The following is a 21107-nucleotide window of genomic DNA, read 5'->3' on the forward strand; positions in this document are numbered from 1 at the left end:
TCAGCTGCCTCACTCTAAGCTCCCAGCCCTCTTCTGACATCCTAACCCTCACACACTCTGCAAGGTAAACCTTTAATGCCACATCATTGAACTGGATTCAGAGGAATGCAGTGATCTATCACCATTGTATGCTGCCTGTAAAACGCTTGGCCAGAGCAAAGGGCACAAAGAAAATTTTAGTTTTAATCACACCATGCTATGTAAGTTTCTGCTATTGCAAGGGGCACTGTTTTCCAATTTAATGGACATAAACCTTACTGAAAAGTGTATTATAAATTCTTCATTTTTAACAGGTGACAAGTCTAAGGCTTTTGGAGGGCTCCAAAAATGAAGACTACACCAACTGAGGAATCCATTTCCTTATTTTTCTATCCAAGTACAAGACCTCTCTTCAGAGCTGTAGCCAAGGAAGGAAATATTCTTTGCCAGGAATGATGATCCTATAAGAGATGCATATGGACAAATCAGAATACAATTATTCAAGAGGCGTGGGAATCACGAAGGCAATTTCAGTTTCACTATTCAATTCTTTCTCTGTATTTCTGGCAATGCCTTAAAATTTTCTACAAACAAATAAGAAAACAAAAAGGTTGTTGCTGTCTGTGGAAAAAGAAAAAATCAGAGTACCACAGTCAAAAGTATTAATGCCTTTTGAGAGGAATCCATGTTTTCTTAATATCAGAAATAAAGGGGTTTCATAATTTTTTCTCACAGTTCTTTTGTCTTTTGTCTGCCCATATTATTCACCATTGTGGTAGGCATCATGACAGGAGTCATTCTTCCAGGTTATTTAATAGCTAGGGTGATGCAGTAAAAAGCATTGCTGCAACTCTGGAGAGAAACTGTACTCTGTGCTCAACATCGAAGAAAAGAGAACAGGAAATCATGAGCAGACACAAGGACAGATTTAAAAAGAGCAGCAAAGTCACACAAATCATGAAACACAAAACCAGTGTTCTTTAATGTCATGAAGGTGCTTGAGAAAGAAAGAATTAAATACGTGGGGGCAAGAAAGGTTTCATTAGTAGCTATACTTTTTTAAAATTGCTTGAGATGCCTGATGGACATTGGGAAAGCAACAAATATATCACAGAAAACCATTACAGGGCTGGATAGACAGGGTAGAGCTGTATTAAAGCTGAAAAGTGACCACCTTCATGAATGAAATAGAGATGAGACAGACGTTTACTTAGGATGACAAAAGCTCTTTAGATGTTGCCAAAAAAAGTGATTAGTACCTGTCTCATCCCTTACCTGATTTTCTTTTCTTTACTCAGCCACTCCTTAGTGTGCTAAATCAGCACTTTAGCACCAAAGCTCCAGAACAACCACTAAGAACGGCTGCTTTCCCACATACTAAATCCATGTTGTAAGAGCTGGCTAACATTCAGAGTAGAAAGAAAAAAAAAAAAAAAAAAAGGAGATTTTTACTAAACAGTTTGAAAATCTGGTGTAACCTCTCTACTGTTTCCTGTGGATAACATGGTAAATGAGCTTGACAAAAATGTGACTGAGATGGAGAAAACAGTATGCATTGCACTCTGACACATACATGTGCATGCAAGCACACACTCCCCCACACCCCCTCACTCCCTCCACCGAGGGAACACACATCCATTTATGGGAGCAGTGGAAGTCAGGATGGTGAGTCTGTGTGAGGTCAGCAGGAACTTCACAGGAAAGGTTGATTTTTGAGGTGTAGCTGTCCCACCCTCTCACCCTTCATGGATGGTGGGTTTACCATTGCAAGAGAAGTTTCTTCAGCATGCAACTTGAAAAAGAACATTCACCCTCACAGTTTTAAACTGAATTCTGAAAGTCAGCTCTGTTCTGCCTATCAGATGTACTGTCACTAATGATAAATGTTAGAATTGAGACATTTCTGTTGATAAAAGAAATAGAAAAAATTAGATTCTTCTCTTCCAACATTATTTCTGCAAAGCTTTAGAGATTCACAAAGTATAATTTTTCCAAGAGATTTTAGACATGAATTTGAGTATAAGCATATTTCAAACTTTCTGAATAAAAAGCTGTGTACAGTTATCTTTTTAAACAGAATTACCCCTACAAAATATATTTGGATTTTATGGTCACTTTGTGTGTGTGTGGGTGTGGGTGTGTGTGTTTGTGTGTAATGACTGTGAAAAACACACTTTATTTCAACAGTCACAGCCTCTGATGTTTGGTGTTTTTTGATGCATGAATTGGACAAAAAGATCTAGCTAGGTATAATTTTTCAGAACAATATCAGTAGGAGGCAAACCGCACTTATCTTAAACTCATTCTGACTTTAATTTTCACTGCCTAATAGAAGCATGACAAGCTTGGCTGGGTAGCTGCAAGAATTAAGAAACAAGAAGAAGGACAATATGGGACGTCTGCTCAAGCAGGCTTTTTAGATCGTTCCCTAAGAAATCAAAAAGTATTTCCCAAATATTACTTTCTTTTGAGCTTTAGATTTTAAAGAAACTTATGAAGAGATGTGGCTTTAACTGATACATTTAGGGGCCTTTTATTGCTTTGATACTTCTAAATTCAAATTCAAAAACCATATGAATGAATATATGAAAATTTAGATTGTTTTTCTTGCAAGTGCCCAGTGAAATACCCTTAAAAACAGTGGAGGAAAAAGTATCAGAGAAGACTCCTTGAAGTCCATCAAAAGCCTTTTTTCAATCACTGAAAATAAGGTCTCGCTGAATTACATGCACAATCTCAAGACAAAAGCTTAAAAAATAAAAGACCTAGGGGCCTTGGAGGTTTTTTTTTCCACACTCAGTATGGGACATTGCATATCATTTCTGACACCCTTATAGCCAGCTATATAAGACCACTGGATAGACTCTGATGTCCTAGGAACTAGCCAGGATATATGACTAATGTACTTTGATAGATAATACATGTCATATAGATTTATGGTCATAAAAACACATAGCTTGACATTTCCTTCTCATTCAACCTACTTTTTGTACTCTTCTTTCTCCAAGTTTGGGGTCTGGAGGACTGCAAATTAGCTATGACCCAACACAAATCATATTACAGTGGCAGGGTTTTTTTGGCACATAAAAGCACTTACATTAATAAAGCAATAAAGCAATAAAGCATTGGTATGGTCTATAGACCATACCAATGAGGAGCTGTGACTGGCACTTTACAATCAAGAATAGATCCAAAGATTGTGCATCCTTTAAAGTTCACAATGTAACTTGTGTTCCCTATATTTTTGTGGGCCATTTTAAAGGTGAGGAAAAAAAACCAAGGCTGCATTTTGAGGAAATAAGCAAGGCTTCAGTTTCAAATGTAGACCTTTTATCCATAATTTTATTGCTTCCAGGCAAGGTTATCAAGATATGCTACGTCAGAAGAAAAATGCTGCCATGAAGAGAAGGAGAAAGTAAAATTGAGAACAAATAGGGGCAAAAAAAGAAGAGCAATTCCAAAACGGAGTCAAAGAAAAGTGTTGCATTCAGATTACACTGGTGTTACACAGTTAAGGCTGACTTACATTTCACATTTCAGGCTGCTTCCTGTGAAATGGTAGTGTCCCCACCAGCTAAGTATGTAACAGCATGATCATCTCAGTGAGATTTCTTGTTATTTCTGCATGCAACCTGAGGTGCAAAGCAATGATGCTCATAGCCATCAGTGATTTGAGATCAGGTTATAGTGAGACCACCATTCCTGTCAATACCAGATCTTTACAGGTGGATCAGCCAAGAACAATTTTATGCTCTTTTGAACCCTTCAGATGATAATTTTTGCAAAGCTTGTTCAATGCATAATTTCTTTGTCTTCAAAAGCTTGGAAATTTCTCTCTATTTCTATATATTGCTATATTATAGTACTGGCATGAATTTAGTTCTGCAGCACCCCAGCCAGCTCTTCTCTGGAGTACCTCAATAAACCACACAGACACTCTCATGATCACACTTTGCCCCTGCCCCTCCCACTAACAAAGCCCGTGGCAGCTATAGGATGGTGTCCCTCTGAGTGTGCCAAGCCTCACGTGCTCGTTCCACGTCTCTTTGCTCATGGTAGAAAATGAGGGATCGTAAATCCCATTCCTGATGCTGAAAGAGTTCCTGCAGAAATCACAGGCTTTTTTGCATGGTTCTTCTGTGTTCCCAACCTTCTGTTTTCTGCTTTTTCTCTTCTATCCCAACTACTTTTCTTGTTTCCTTCTGTAAATTCAAGACAGTCCCCCTCCTTGCCTTCAGCTCTGGCTCTCAGATCAAATAGAATAAAAAGCAAAGGTTGCTAAACCTCCATTGCCGAGACATGGAGCAAGATCATTTGTTCAGTGATTCACACACAAGCACAGACAGCAGTGGGCATGGGCTGGGACATTTTAATTTCAAGAAAAGATTCTGCAGGACTCTAAAAAATATGTTCATATTAGGTTTTTCCCCCAGTGTCAGCTTTGCTTTGTTGACAATCAAAATCAGAGCCCTACAAAAGTCTCCCTACCGAATTTCAGTCTTTAGGTTTTCTTTTATAATTCCCACATGAAAGGATTCTACATTTTCCTTTTGCAACAATGGAAAACAAGGCATTTCTAAATTCATTTTTAAAAAAGAAATAAATTATCAATTTTTGCACAACTATAAAAAACTTGCTTCAGGCAGACACCCAGCAAGCTAAGATTCAGTAGTCTGTTTAGTAAGGGTTATAAACAATAAAAGCAACTAAGAATAGGGATTTATGACAGGATGTTTTAGACAACATATGCTGGATGCTTTTAATGGTTAAGAATATAAACAAGGTCCACAAGTGTGTTTCTTCTTCAAAGAGAATTGGAGTCAATGCTTTAGGTACTGAGCAGACAGATATTTTTGCATGAATTTGCACAAATTAGCTGAAATAAACATCTAAAATGTGACATTATTCCCAGAGCTTTCTTTTACTTTTAATTAGTCTATTGATGTCAGAATATTAAATATGATCTTGATGATTAGGAACAAATTAGAGGGTTTTCAGGTTTTATGCATTTCCAGCTAAAACGTGAAATAAAACTGGTTTTTTAATTAATTACATTTTTCCCAAGAAGAAGTTACCATGTATCAGCAGGAACACTCTCAACACATTTCACATTAGCTCACCTAAAATCCATAACTTGATTTAGACAGGAGATCCATTCCATATCATATTGTTTGCTGGAATGAAAATAAGCTTTTTTGCAACCAGGTAAGAGCTTAAAATGATCTAGTTGGACTCCAACAGTTTCTAAGGCCGTTGAACTTCATTCACCAGCCTTCTAATCTCAATAAACCAGTTAGTGAATTTCTCAAGCTGAGTTGACCAGACACATTCTCTTGGTAAAGAGACTTAAAATATATTTATATTATTTAATATATATTTGCACAAGCTGTTTGAGCCATAACACTTTGTTAATTTTAATTACACTCTTCCAGTGTCAGGTGATGTTGCTAGACTTCATAAGTCATCTTAATAGCCTTTATTTACAGAGTGTGCTGAAAACAACCAAGAATTTTGTTTGAGGTACACTGTATCTGGCAGATTAATCTCTTTTTTGTCCTGCAAATCCACTTGCAAATTTGGAATAAATTTGACCCGAAATGCACCTCAAATTCTCAGAAGTCATATAATATATTTTCCCAGCACACTGCAAATTAAAATGAGAAGAGTACTTGTGTTTGCATTAAGCACACTGAATGTGAACAAGTGCTGTCAACCGATGAATCTCAGAATTTAATCCTTGAAAGGGCATGAGGAAGCAGCTTTAATTTGCTTCTCCACAAACACCTGGTTTAAAGATTTATTCAAATATGTAATGTTCTTTTAAAATCAAATCAAGATCACTTTTGCTCTGCTGGAACAATTTTGATGGTTAATTACGTAATTATCCCAATATAGATTCCCTGTAAGGCTTATGTTTGCCAATTTGCTTTGCTTAGCAGGTTTTTATTGCTGGGAAAGACTGAAGATCTAAAAGAGCCACAAGTCATAAAAGAATTTGCAGAGGTTTATTGCACAGTTCATAAATGGAAAGAAACATGGTTAGTGAACTAACAACACAAATTCCTTACATAAATTGCTTTAATAAAACATGCTGGTCTTTACTAAGAAACTTTACCAAACTTATTGTCAGCTACATAGGGCATACTAGGCTTAAACACCAAACAAAAATAATTCACTTTTTATGACAACTGACATATAGGTTTTCTTTCCTCATTATAATATATTACTTTTAAAGAGAGCCTCTTATCATAACTGTCAAAAAATGTATGCTACAGACATTACATAACAACATAGAAGACAGCAAATATATCCTTAATTGGCAAAGAAAGTGCATTCTGTTATTACCACAAAGTGGGAAACTTTCCAGGGTGCTTGGTCTCTGCCATGTTCTCAGGAGACCACATCTTTAAACACAAGTCCTCAAGGCTGCTCTTCTGACACATCTTGGCGCCAGTAGAGATAACACAGTGCCCTCTTTGAGCACATGGCTTTGTTGTGTCAGCCTTTAAGTAGGTCATGCCAAGGAGCAGTTGTTATTTTGAACAGATCAGAGAAGAGAAACTTCATGACAGTCCCTGACAGGGATGTGAGAGCACAGGAGTGGTTCAGCAAAGCACTTTCACCAAGGGCTCCCACAGCTGGGATGAGACGCCATCAGCCACTTCTCCTATGGGCTTGCACAGAACCAACAGCTTCAGAGTGGCCAGTTCCTACTACAGAGTTCACACACGCTGACATCTTTTGTTTCAACATAGTTCAAATGAATCATTATCTACTCATTTGCCTGTGTTGTCTTTATGGAATGTCTGCTGTCAAACATTCAACAGGTAGATAAGCAAAGACAAGCACCTATTTTCTTGACAATCATGAAATTATGAGGTTTCTTTTTTGACTGAGATGTTCTTACATTGGGCACTACATGTCAGTAAATGCAGAGAAAGATACATCCCCTCTGCTTATGGATAACAAGACCTAGAAGTTTCTTCAATACATTAGGGTAAATGATGTTCAGCAGGTGAAATGTACTTCTGTGAGTAATAATCACAAAGTTGTTTATTATACAGCTAATATTTCTTTTTCCTGATGTACAAAAGTAACTTAATTTTAAAAGTAGTAAATAATTCAGGCTCCTTTCATAAAAGTAATAACCTTCTGTCACAGGAAATCTTTGAGGATTCAAATCATGCAGCTGCATAAGAATATTGCTAGCCATAAGCTTGTGAATAATCCCAGAAATAGATGAGATAGAAGCATTAATACATCTTGCTGCTTGAGATACAATGTAATAATTCCTAACATAGCAACCAACTAAAACAGGTTTTCTGACATGTAAAACCTAGTAACAATTATGTTTAAAACATTTTATTGAAAACTGTAGACAGATGTCTGTGTATATCTCATATGCTAGGTGCTGTGGACTAGCACTGCACATTCTACAGACTGAGCCTATATCTTGGCTTTTCCAGACAACTATTTCCACATGTGCTCCTAGGTGTGAACACATCATCGTTGCTGCCCTGAATAAGACAGCACAGTCCTGCTGCATTTTTAATCACAGCGGAAAAATAAACTTGTTACAACACGAACTCAGTTTAGAAGACTTAGCTTACCTCATAAGATAAACTAAGCACAGAAATATTTTTTGCATTACTCTGTGAAAAGAACCTATAAGTGCAACTAGATAATTAGGTTATTTTTCTGTCATGTGAAGCAGTTTTGAAGTGTTTGCCTTGCACACCTATCCTAAGTAAAAACACATCACTGAAATCCCTAAACTGAGAAGTCTTAAAAATGGGGGATGTCTGATTACAGATGGTCCCTGTTAAAATTTACAGTAGTTCCTCCCTTTTTTATAATGAAAAATGAGTACTTTTAAGTACACATAAAACTGCTCTTCTGAGTAATTCTGGCCTACTAAAATACACTAACTTAAGAGGAAAGCTCCCTATTCTTTTTTTTTTTTTTTTTTTTAATTAACTTCAAGGCTATTTGAAAAATTACGAGTACAAATCATGATTTCTGTCAGGAAACTAGCTGAATTCAGCCAAGCTGTGAGTTTGTACTTTGTTCCAATCTGAAAGTTCATGCTTGGATGAAAGAGGCACAGCTGTAAAAGTGTGAGACTCTTGGGGCCCTCTATTAGAATTGTTTACCTGATGCTTTTGTCTAGATATAGTTCCTAAGTTTTGGTCAACTAGATTTAGAGCCCCTGTAATAAATATATAAACAAAACTTACAATAAATTAACCTTAAAAAGATTCCTGTCCAGTGAAAAAGTGATGAGAGTCTCCATCCTGAGGGTGACATCATGAGCTGTGGGCTGTGTGTGTTCTGATCCCACTCACTGGGTTCCAGCTCCAGGATGCACACAGGCAACGAGGCTCACGGGCACACTGGCATCTGTGAACACCTCATGGGTGGGAATTTTCTCTCTTTTAGCTAAAAGAGGAAAAGAAATGTAAACAAACAAACTAAAAACACCAAATATCATAGGTCCCTATCTCAACCATCTGCTTTAAGCCTTTACCTCACAGTCAGTCCCTAAGGTTTTGTCACACATACACTGCTGTCCCCAGCAGTGCCATGGCCCGCTGGGGCACGTCCGACCTGTCCGACACCAGCTGCCAGCGGAGCTGAGGTGGCAGCGCGGATTGGTGTCCCACATGGCCATGTCACCTGTCCAACACCAGCCACCAGCGGAGCTGAGGTGGCAGCGCGGATTGGTGTCCCACACGGCCATGTCACCTGTCCAACACCAGCTGCCAGCGGAGCTGAGGTGGCAGCGCGGATTGGTGTCCCACACGGCCATGTCACCTGTCTGACACCAGCTGCCAGCGGAGCTGAGGTGGCAGCGCAGATCAGTGCCCGACATGGCCATGTCACCTGTCCAGCACCAGCTGCCAGCGGAGCTGAGGTGGCAGCGTGGATCGGCACCCAGACCTCCTCTCCAGGGAGGCTGGAGGCCTCATCCCTGCAGCCCTCTGCCCATGACCCGCCTGAGGGAGCTGGGGGTGATTAGCCTGCAGAAAAGGAGGCCCAGGCATGATTTTTTTGCTCTCTACAGCTGCCAGAAAGGAGGGTGCAGTCAGGTGTGGGTCAGCCTCTTCTCCCAGGCAACCAGCAGCAGGGCCAGAGGACTTAGCCTTAAGATGGCCCAAGGGAGGTTCAGGTTGCACAGCAGAATTTCTTCACAGAAATCGTTGTTAGACATTGGAATGGGCTGCTCAGGGAGGCTGTGGTGGCTGTCCCTGGGTGTGTATAAGGAAAGACTGGATGTGGCATTTAGTTGACATACATTGTACTCGATGACCTCAGGGCTTTCTCAGCCTGATTCTGTGTGGATGATGCCAGGCTGCCCAGGAACGTGGTGGAGTCACCATTCCTGGAGGTGTTTAAGAGGCATCTGGATCTGGCACTGGGTGATATGGTTTGGTGCTTTAGGGGTCACAGGGGTAGTGCTGAGTTGACAGTTGGCCTTAATGATCTTAAGGGTCTCTTCCAACCTTGATGATTCCATGATTCTATAATTCTATGATCCGATGAGTTTATGGTCCCATGCCTCCAGGGGCACAGCGACTGAGGCGGAGCCATGGCAGCCCCGCCCGCCTGAGGCAGCCCCGCCCCTGCCGGCGCCCCCGGCGGCCCCGCGGGCACCGCCCCGCCCGCCCGGGGGCGGAGCCGCGCCTGCGCACAGGGCGGGGCTGGTGCTGCGGAGGGTGACGTCACCGTCCGCCCCTCCGGCGGGGCGGGGCGGGAGCCGCGGCCGCAGCCGCCATGGCCGGTGCCATGTTGGGGAGGAAGTGAAAGCGGGAGGCGGCGGCGGCGGCCAGGAAGGAGCCCTTCCCTTTTCCCTCCTGCCGGGGCGGGCGCGGGTTTCCCGGCCACGGCGGCTTGCGAGACTCCCCCGGTGCGGGCGGTGCGGCGGCGGCAGCGGAGTTGAGCGCCCGGGAGGCGGCGGCGGCCTAAGATGGCGGACCCGGCGGAGTGTAACATCAAAGTGATGTGTCGCTTCAGGCCCCTCAACGAGTCCGAAGTGGCCCGAGGCGACAAGTACATCGCTAAGTTCCAGGGCGAGGACACCGTCGTCATCGCGGTGAGGGCCCGCCCGGGCGGGAGAGGCGGGAAGCGCCGGAGGAGGGAGGGAGGGAGAGGGCGGCCGGGGTCGGCGGGGTCACAGCGCGGGGATGGGCGCGCTGTGGGGCGGGAGGGCTCGGAGCGCCCGCGGGCGGGAACCCTCGGGGCGGGGAGCGGCCTCCTTGGAGACCGAGGCGAAGGGGAAACGGGGCAGGGACAGCTGCGGGCGGGGTGAGCCGGTCCGGGTATGGGGGGCGGTGGGGGCAGAGGGGCGGTGGGGGCAGGTCGGGAGACCTTTGACAAAGGCCCAAGTGCCGAGGTGCGCAGGGAGGGCGAGTCCCGCAGTGTCCGCCGGCCGGGCGCTCCCCGGGCCGGCCGGCCGTGCTGTGTGATGCTAAATGCACGCGTGGGGGCTGCCGCCCGATCGCTGTCTGCGGAGAGTTTTGGGCAAGAAATGCGGAACGGCAGTGCAGGCTCCAGAGAATTAGTGCTCAAGAGCTGTACATCGGTCTTCAGCTGATAGCTTCTTTTTTGTTGTTGTTAAATCAGAATAAACAGACCATTTGCCTTACTGCATGTTTGTAAATGTATTTTAAGTGGAGTCTCCTTGTAAGGTCTCCTGTTAAAAACAATATGGATGTTGTAGGGGAAAAGGTGGTCCTTTCCTTTTTCTTCAGTGAATCATAGCTAGCTACAAAGTGGAGGTAGAATATAAAAATAAAGTGCAGTAGTTTGTTGCCTGGTTTGGTTGGTGTTGTACAAACACACTTTAGCCCCAGTGTTTGTTTTGTTTTTGTTAACTTTTAATTTGTGTTTTCGTGTAAATATATTTCATGAGAAACTGCTGATTCTTGCTGAAAGTAACTTAGAGACCAGTTATTTGTCTAAAAATATTAGGGGTTTACATTTTGTTTTTTGAGGCTACCAATAATAGCTTTTTTTGCACAGTATCTGAAGTTGCAGGAAGCAATAGAGGCAATTTAATAAAATACTTTTTTGTAATAGGATTTACTAAATACTAGTGCTTTAATCTGGTAATATCCATCTGAATTTGCCAATAAAATATGGAATTCCATGAGTCTGGAGTGACAAGAACAATAGCGTGCTTGTAAAATGAGGTAATTTGGGCTTATTTCAGCTGGCAACTTACTATCTTGGAGTACATCACTTCTTCCTGAGGTTGTACAGGTAAACTCAGAGGAAGGAACCAATCCTGGAAAATGGAAAATTTAACTTGAGTGAATAATCTCACTTTCATCAGTAAATACCCATTCATTGTGACACGGCATAGTCTGTTTATAATCCACAGTTTAGTGTAGAAACCCTAATGTGTTCTGACTTAAAAATAAATTTTCTTCAGTAGCCCTCGTATAAATGAAAGCTTATCTTTTTAAAATACTCTTTAGGTGCATTTTAAAATTATCTAAAATGTAGATTGTGCAGAGGTAGTTCTGTATCTGAGGAGAACAATTTGACAGGTGGGCTTTCTGCTCAGGATTGATGTTTGGTGTTGCCAGCTGTACCTTGGTGATTTCACCTTGGAAAAAATCACAACAGATTTCCTGGTTGTCCTGGATCCAGGACTTGCCATGTCTGACTTGGGGGAAAATGCCCCTAAAATTATTAAATGGGGTAGCAGTGACAGTATTTGTGTCTTGTTTCACAAAATTTGAATAAAGGTTTGATACTCTCTGATTTTGTCTTTGTAATGATGGCTATAGGACAAGATTGATATGCTCAAAATTATGACTTGAATCTCTAAAACTGTTTACAATAACTTGTGTTTGTGGTTTTGTTTTCAATAGCTTGACTGAGTTTTCACAAATTTAGAGAGCCTCTAACCTGGGCCTGTAGTCAGGCACCACTTCTTTCTGTGTGTTGCAGAATTGCCCAAAGGAGGATAACAGAAGCAGTGCTCACGAAACAGAGTCTGAAAGGCTTCCTCCATAAGCTATGTGTGTGGTTACCTCAGCTCTTTGGTTTCTGCCCTTGTTGCTGCCTGTTGAGCAGTAATTGAGCCACTTTTGGTTTTTTATAGCTGCTTCCCTCAGCTGCCTGAAGGACTTGCACCTCCCGTGGGTGCCTGGCTCGGGGCTGGAGCAGTGGAGGCTGCCTTAATAGTCCTGGGAGTTGCCTGTGATGGTGGATGGGAGGGGAAGACTGGGAGGCAGCAGAGCTGATCCCAGGCTGCAGATTTGACTCCTCTGGAGGAGGGTGGGGAGGAAAATCAGTGACTATAGCCAAACCCGCCTCCTTGCTTTATTCCCCTGTCATCTCTGAGCTAGCTGTCTTCCCTTCTTTTCCTAGCTCCTGTGAAATTAATGTCATCCTTGTCTTTCTGGACAAGTGAGTCATTTTGATCTGTGTTAGATAAAATAAAAGTTTTAACTGTAGCTAGTGTGTAACAGCAGTTTGAGGGGACATATGGTGTTGGTCTGCTTTAAAGAGCAGACTCTGAAACACAGTATTTTCTTTCCACAGGATGAAACTTTTTAACTAGTAAAGGGCTTTTAATGTTTTAATTGCAGGTGACTTCTTTCTATCTCAATAGTATATTAATTATTTTTTCCTAATGGCTTCTTCTGTTAATTAAATATAAGAATTTTGTTAAAACAGATTATAGGATTACTCGTTATATGATTTTTATGTTAAACATTAGAAATGTACCTGTATGTGAAAATTGATAGCAATTTGCTAGTGGATTTCAGGCTTTTGAGTAAGATATAACAGGGAGGAAGAGTTTGATATGGGATTATGTCCTTTGTTTTATCAAACATAAAGCTGCTTGCAACTGAGAAGCTTTAGAATTCTGCATAATGTATCTGAACATCTTTAAATACCTTTCTATATCTAGTCTTGTTCATCTTAAAACTACCCAAAAGATACATTGCTGAATGCAGTGGCACTCTGGGGTTTGGAACTGAAGCCTGAACCAAAGGCAGCACTCCCCAGTGGTTGCAGTGATGAGGCCTTGTGGATGTGCACAGAAATGGGCAGTGTGCCTCTGTTGTCCAAAAGGTTTTTGGTAATGATAATTGTCTGTTCCTTATTTGTATGGCTTTCAGGAAAGAATCATGCCTACTTATCTGTATTTTCATATTTAAGATGTACCCCTGTAATCCTGGGAAGAGCTTGAGACATTTGGCTTTCTTTTTTCATTGTCTTTTAAACTAGTGTTGGATCGTAAATGAGACAAGGCTAGGTTAGAAAGTCGTTAGAATAGGTAATGAAGGTCACTTGGTACTACTGCAGCTTTTAGTAGTACGTTTTTCAAAAGAAAAATGCTGAAGGCTGTACTGGACTTTATAAATTCAAGAAAGTAATTACATTCTTTAAAGAAAGCAGAAAAAAAGGCATCAGGTCTACAGTGGAACTTTAAATATGAATCAGGAATTGTAATCTGTAGCTGAAACAATACTATTCTTCCAATGTTTCTCTCTATTTCTTAATTTATTCCATTAAATGTTGAGTAACAAAGGTGCTTTTCAGGTGACAGTGGTGTGATGATTTAACAGGAATATTCTGATGTCCAGGAATCTGTAAAGGCAGAGCTTTTCTCCCTGGCTGCAGAGCCACTTGCATAGAAACATCTTGCTCATATTTGCCTAAGTTTTCTGTCCTGAAATTCAGTGACTGTTTTTATAAACAGCAGTACTTGCTTTTCTCTTCAGAAGATGCTTTCTACTAAAGAAAAAGTTTGACTAAAACTTTTATTCAAAAAATATTCTGTTTCCCTTCTGGGAATTGAGTTTCTAGTCACAGTGTTAAATTACATGTTTTAGTACTTCTAGAGCAATAAATAACTGCTGAAAGAGTTAATACTTGAGTTGCAGTATTTCCACAGAAATAAGAAAAAGAGGATAAAAAGCTGAGATTCATTGACTGTTCTGTATCAGTTGCACTTTTGTATGCATGAGGCTAACACAAGAAGAAAATCCTCTTTCTTTATCCTAAAATTAAAATACTCATTAGTAGTTGTGCCTTTTCACACCTTGACAGTGTTAGACTTGATTAGGTGTGTCAAAGCATCAGTTCCTTAGCTTAGTAATAGGAAGAAGTGAGTCAGGTATCTGACATAATACTTTCCAGAAATTTTCGATAAATCTTTTAACACATTTTGTGCTGATGGGAAGAACATTCTTTAATATAGATGGAGATCTTAAAGGCAAAGTAAGCCCATTATGTACTACTTTAACCTTTCACCAAGAATAGGCTAAGCGTGGGTAGGTATTGTAGCACTATTTTATCTGTCCATTCTAGCAAAAAACATTAAAGAGCTTTTGCCTTTGTTCTGGTAGAAAAATATGCTACTGATTTTTAAGTGAGTTTTTTACTGCTGATTTTGCTTCAGGTATCAGTGCATAAGAAGTAAGGTAAACTCAGGTGATCTTATGAAAAACCAAGTCTGTACTTTATGGAAAGTTGCAATAATAATAAGGGATTTTTAAAATTAAATTTATGGAGATAACTTTAAGTATTTCTCAGACTTTTGATGTAAGTTTTCAGTGTAGTTGTGATTGCAGATTTTTCTGTAGTCTTCATTGGATATGTTGACAAAAAACTTTTCCACAGAAGCTCACATGTACTCCAAATTTTGTATAATTTAGATTGGCTGAGCATCCTATTATATAGTGGGTAACTAGTCTTTAAGTTAGCTATGGAACTGTACTTCAGCATCATCCCTTTATTAAGACTCAGTTTAGCTACTGCTAAATCATGTTGGCAGCTGCACCTTTCTGAAGGCTGTGAGAGCACTTGGAAAGTTTTGCTGTGAGACCACATCCTTTCAAGTGCAAGGCAACTGCAGGAGCTGCAGTTGTCTTGTGGTTGAGTACAGACAAAAGAAATGCCAGGCAAGGAACTAAAAGAGTCTGAGAGAGGAAGTTAGAAGTGCTGCTTGTTTGCTTGGTATTTTATGTCTTGCTTATAAGGCCATGTATATTAAATTTCTAACAGAATTTGAGCACCGGTTTCTGAAAAGTTCTGGAGTGTGTCAAAGCAGCCTCATACTGTGTTGGTGACACTGCTACTACCCTGTGAGGGACACCACACAGTAATGCTTGGGTCCTTTGTCTGGTTCATTATATCTGATTGTTTACTGCTTGAGGAAGAAAAGGCATCTGGTGCAGAAAAAATATCTGACACTTTAATCTTTCTTGATTAATCTCTTAAAGGTAATGAGGAGACTTTCTAGGGCATGGTAATCCGTATAATACTGTTTTAGCTTTGTTTACTGCAGAAAGCAGACTGTGAAGAGAAGTGATAAGACATAGCATTGTATATGTCAAAGACGTGAAACCATACTGAGTGGGAGTAATTTGCATTCTTAAAACATAATTATCTTGGAACCTGCTTGTCTAAACTTACTTGATTAGATACTGACTCAGTGATGATGAAGCAGGGACATGCCAGTAATATGGAATTTCATAGGTGTGATAAAAAATGAGGATGTGTGAGGAAATACTCCACTTTCCACATGCAAAGGATGAAGAAATGGCAAGTGACAATGGAACCCCTTGTGAGGATTCTCTTGGCCAAAATTATTAAATTTTGTAATATTGGTAGCAATTGTTAACTTGAGGGAAATTGAAATGGGTCATGTGCTTCGCAGCTTTCACTGTATAAATAAACAAGATCAATTAAAGGCAATACTGCCCAAGTGAAGGCCTTGCAGCTTGATTTTCTATTCCACAATGGAATTATTTCAGTGCATATAAATATGCAGTGGAGCACGAAACAGAGCTGATTATGTTTTGTGGTGTAGCTGACTTGCAGTGTGTAGTGTAGTTGATCAGTATCTGTGAAATTGGAGGCTTTTTGAAACTACAACTGCTAGTGAGAAAGATGGTGTCATCTTTTCTACAGGATCTTCCTTTTTGTGTAATGTGTTCTCAGTCTTCATTTTCTTACCTCAAGGGGTACTTTTTAGTTGCCTCCGTCCTGGTGTATCTAATGGCCTCAATTCTACCTGTAGAACATAGGGATTTGAGGTGTCTTTGAAGCTGAAATGAGTAATGGAGAAGGCTGTTGTTTTCCCTGCTGTGAAACAAGTGTTCTGACAAACTTCAGCCCCTTAGGGACAGCTTCTGCCTACTGAGTCTTGTGGTTTCTTGAATGTATTTATACAGTGAACACTGTAATTGTTTTTTCAAGAGGGTGCTCGTCCACCTGATTTCAAGGCCTCAGATAAATGTGTTTAGTCTAAAAAAACCTTTTGTTTGGTATGGTGCTAGATATTATTAAAAGACAAATAGAAGGCCAGGCCAGGGAAGGCAAATGTGTGTGGGTAAAAGACGGAAGCCATACTTGTTTCTTTGCCAGAGGGGCAATTCCAGAATATCCTTGTGTGAGGATGATAATGAATTTAATTTAGGCAGAATGGAGCACTTAACAGTTGCAGGGAATTTAACAGTGAACTGACCTAGGTTTTTCGTAAACTTTGCCCATCTGCTTGGCTACTTACAAAATCAAGCTCTGAAAGTGCTACAAAAATTGAGGTTTGTAAGATGAGTGTAATCATTTATAGCCTAATGGATTGGCAGCTGCTTAGAACTGTTGACTTAGAGCTTCTTAGAACTCTGAAACAGAGCAATATCTAGCATTCCTCTCAAAATTCTGTCAGATCTTCCTCATGTAGTCTTTTCCAAAATGAGTCTTGTGAAAGGTTCCCTTCCCCGGTATTGCCTTTTCTTCTGCTTGGGGAGCTTAATTTTAAGGATATTTTATCTGGCACAATAGTTTATGTTGAATGTTTCTTTTTGGTTTGATTTTTCTTCAATAAATACTACCAAGACAGATACTCTGTCATGGGGTATGTTTTTAATAATTTGAGTTAGCCAGAGTAAACCTACTACCAAGGAAGGTGAGAAATATGGGGTTCTCAGATGTACAGACCAGGCATTGGCTTACTTTGTAAATCAAGTAACTTGAGGTCATGTGGCAGAGTAGTTTTGCAGAACTATGTAGATAATACTTTGAAACCAAATATGTTTAATTCAAGGCCTTCCTTGTAAGCAAGCGTGTGAAGATTTAGGCAGCACTATTTAAGCTGATTTCCGCACTACAGTCTTCAAGTGCTTAAAATAGAAGATTGGGCTGAGACAGTGTAGAGTACTTGTAAACTATTAACAAATACCTTCCAGTTCCACTTCCAGCATTTTTTGATAACTCTTGTGTTTTGGTTTTGTTTTTTTTTTTTTTTACAGTCCAAGCCATATATATTTGACCGTGTATTCCAGTCGAACACATCACAAGAACAAGTATACAATGACTGTGCTAAAAAGATTGTCAAAGGTAAGGTGGAAGAGCAAATTTACCATAAGAAAATCTCATATTCCTGTGGGTTTCAGTGTTGGAAACAAATACTTCTATTGCTGCCTTTTATCTTTGGAATGTTTGATAAGTGCCAACATGATTGTAGCACCATACAGTCATCCTGTAGTTGAGCTAATAAATTATGTCAGTGCTTAACCTGCTGTTTCACTTGATTGCAACATTTGATGACATTTACCTGTTAAATTTTAGGGTTTTTTTACAGTTCTCTGCAATGATAATTTAAAACAATTTGTCAGAAATTAAACATAATGACTATTACTAATAAGTTTGAGATGTGTCATCTACTATCCCCATGTCCCCCCAGATTTACTGGTGGGAAACATCATACAGAAGTTCATTTGGAGGAATGCAAGAGGAAATGAAAATTGTGAAATAGGAGTTATTGCTGTGCATGTTAGGGTATACAATTTCTCCAAAACTGAATTCTCAGATTTGGCCTAGTACCTTCAGAAAATCAAGTCTTGTCACAAAGAAGGATATGCACAGTAAGTTTTTATAGTAAGCAATTAGCTAGTTTCCTGAAAATAAAATTCATTTCTTGAGGGCATCAATAAGTTCTAAGTGATCCACTTTCAAAACAGCTATACAAAGCCTTGTCAGAAATCCCTGAAATACCAACTATTAATTCATACCAACAGAATATTGGGTAAGCATACTGTGTTTTTCATCATTAGAAAAGTAAATTGCTGTGGGAAATTCATGCTGCTGCAAGTATTTAACCCATTAATGAGTTGAATAATAATCAGGCTCAGATCAGAAGGTTGCTCCTTGAAAACTGAATTTACCTAAGAATTGTAATGCGGCCCGTTTTTTCCTTGTAAGACTCTGAGCTCTGTGTGGCATTTCTCAACTGTGCAGCATCAAGTGGCAAGTGAGCTCTAGTGGCGAGACAAATGGATTTAAGAGTATGGTGGAGTGGCAAATACCTCACCATTTGGAGTATCTCCTTGTGCTTGTTTTTGGAAAATAAAAGTTTGCTTGCGGGATGTAATTCTAGAGTAACTTACACATAAACAACCCAAACCACAAGCCCCTACCCCCTTAATCTAAAATTTTGCTTGGTTCATTCATAATTTGAAATAGAAGCCTATGGCCTAAGAGTAAGATGCTTGACATTTAGGGCATTGCTCATTGTCATTACAATGGGACAATTAAACTTCCCTGAAGGCAGGAAATATGATGGAGTTCTCCTATTAGGTTTCTTCTGAGATACCAAAGACCATCTCTTCAGCTTGGCAATTGTATCGATTTCCTTTTTTTCCTAAATGTGAAGTCTTGATTTCTCTGGTTGAAGAAACAGGTGCTTTAATCAGCCAACTTCTAAGACACTGTCTGTGATGGCAAAATGCATTAAAAGATGTAGGGATGAACACCCTCCCTCCCCCTAACTCTAGCACAAGGTTCCCAAACATTGAGTGATTTAACTTGCTGGGCGTTTTAGGACCTGCTTGCTTGCATTCTATTTAATTCAACTTATCTTTAGAAGAAGGACATGAACACTAATGAAAATACTCTTTCCCTTCAGATGTACTCGAGGGATACAATGGTACAATATTTGCTTATGGGCAAACATCATCTGGAAAGACACACACTATGGAAGTAAGAAATGTTAAAATAATTTTCTCTTACTATCACTGTCATGTCTTTTCATCATAATAGTCTTTGCTTTGTAGAAATAAGATGTCAGCTTGTTTTCTTCTTGCAACATTTTGATATCCCATTATTTTTTTTAGGACTGAGAATGGCAATTAGAGTGGGGTTTTTTTCATGCTCAGTAGCAGGATGAGAAACAGGAGTAATATCAATTGCATAGTTTCACTTGTAGTTTGGGAGGGTTCTGAGGCTGTTCTTTTCACTTTTGGGGAACTGTGGAACTTTTCCCTTTTGGGGAACAGTGGGGCTCACTTTACTTTTGGAGTAAAGTGCATCATACCTGTCAGCATTTTGTCTGTTAAACTGAACCAGATGTTTTGTGTTTGAATGCTGTTTGTAGTGCTGGATTGAGTATGAATTTTTTGTTACATTCCATCTTTTTCTGTTAAGGGGAAACTTCATGACCCAGATGGAATGGGCATTATTCCAAGAATAGTGCAAGATATTTTTAATTATATTTACTCCATGGATGAGAATCTTGAGTTTCATATTAAGGTAAACTTTTCTACATTTTTACTTTAATCTGTATTCAAACTTGAAGGTAGTCTGTGTGTCAATGGATATTCTGTATCTGTTTCAAATGCCTGTAACTTGGAAACCTGATAACCTGAGTTATTACTGAAGTAACTGATTTTTCCTAAAGAAGAATTATGTTAAAACTTTCATTTTGTTCCAGTAAACATTGATGGAAGATATGCTGATAACCTGTGGCAGTGCTGATAGTGATTGAAACTTCTGATCAAAACAGTTTCTTCTTAAAGATGTATTTTAATTCAGTCTTAAGAACTTGAGCTGGATGTAGTGTTATGTGGGAGGTCATAGTAATCATACTGAATCCTTGTGATCAAGAAGCAAAGCATTTTTGCCTTCTAATGTATCTCTTTTCCTCTTCTTACTTCTAGGTATCATATTTTGAAATATACTTGGATAAAATAAGGGACCTTTTGGACGGTAAGACTTTTATTTGTATTGAACTATAAAATAAGTTATTCTGGAGGGACATGTTAAAAAACCCCTTATGTTACTTAGTTATTAATTATGCTAATAACTTCGCATGATAAAGGTACATCATAATGGGAAAGCAGGGAGCTCCTCTGTAAGATATTACTAAAGCTGCAGTGGTGGTGCTTTCTTACACATTAAGTTTTTGTCAGGTGCTGCTGAGAGGTACCATTTATGACTCAGGCATGCATTGTATGCGGTGCTTTCATTCAGTTTTGCCTTAGCTTTGGAATGTTTTCTCTTCCAGTTTCAAAGACCAATCTTTCTGTTCATGAGGACAAAAATAGAGTTCCCTATGTAAAGGTGAGCATCAGTCTGATGTAGTTTCATTTTACACTCCTCTAGTGTGCACCACTTACTTGTGCATTGTTTATGTGGTGTTATTTTTCACAATCCTCCCTTATTTTTTCCAAAGGGTTGCACAGAGCGTTTTGTATGTAGTCCGGAAGAAGTTATGGATACTATAGATGAAGGAAAATCAAACCGACACGTAGCAGTTACAAGTAAGTGTCATCTTCTGTTTCCTTTTAGTGATTTATCTATTTGCTTCTGGTATGCCTTTAAAAAGTACGGGAGGCACAGATATCGAGCTAAATAATTCAGGTGTTTGAAAGGGTCTGGCGTAAGCAGTTTCACTTCAGAAACAAGTATTTGAGTTCATTTCTGGTTCGATCAGGTTGCTCTATCCTGGGATTGAAAAGAGAAAGTAAGTCATCAGGGAGGAACAATGCATCACTGGAGAAAAAGGTGTAGTTCTGCTTTAGGAATAGTGCAGAATCCCTGTTTGTGGAATTTGTTTCAATTAACGTAGAAATCTGTAAGTGTGGCTCATCTACAATTTGATCATTCTGTTGCATATTCTAAGAGCAGCTGATCAGAATTCAGACCTGCTGCAGATTTAAGCAGCATCCCAAGATTTTTGGCTGTAGCATGCAACTGAGTTGCAAGGAGCCATGCCATAGGTCTCCAGATTCCCACAGAGAGCAGGATTTGGAAATGACAGAGGGGTTAGAGAAAACAAGGGAAGATATAGGTGCTGCAAAGTAAGACTTGAGCTTTTAGCA

At 39.9% G+C, this 21107-nt stretch overlaps 1 protein-coding gene across 2 annotated transcripts in view; it reads left to right on the forward strand.

Annotated features, from left to right (window-relative positions):
- The first annotated feature begins 9716 nt into the window (after positions 1–9716).
- The window catches only part of KIF5B (kinesin family member 5B), a 33832-nt gene continuing 22441 nt past the window's right edge, over positions 9717–21107 (forward strand). Inside the window, exons 1-7 of one of the 2 annotated variants that reach the window (XM_002195322.7) lie at positions 9717–10072; positions 17259–17346; positions 18914–18987; positions 19432–19536; positions 19944–19992; positions 20291–20346; positions 20459–20546. In XM_002195322.7, the coding sequence (XP_002195358.2) occupies positions 9947–10072; positions 17259–17346; positions 18914–18987; positions 19432–19536; positions 19944–19992; positions 20291–20346; positions 20459–20546 (586 nt within the window). In that variant the 5' untranslated portion in view covers positions 9717–9946. The remainder of the gene's footprint in view (positions 10073–17258; positions 17347–18913; positions 18988–19431; positions 19537–19943; positions 19993–20290; positions 20347–20458; positions 20547–21107) is intronic. The other variant, XM_030264377.4, reaches the window with a different exon arrangement.

The sequence above is a fragment of the Taeniopygia guttata genome, chromosome 2, assembly GCF_048771995.1.
Source record: "Taeniopygia guttata chromosome 2, bTaeGut7.mat, whole genome shotgun sequence".
NCBI lineage: Eukaryota > Metazoa > Chordata > Aves > Passeriformes > Estrildidae > Taeniopygia > Taeniopygia guttata.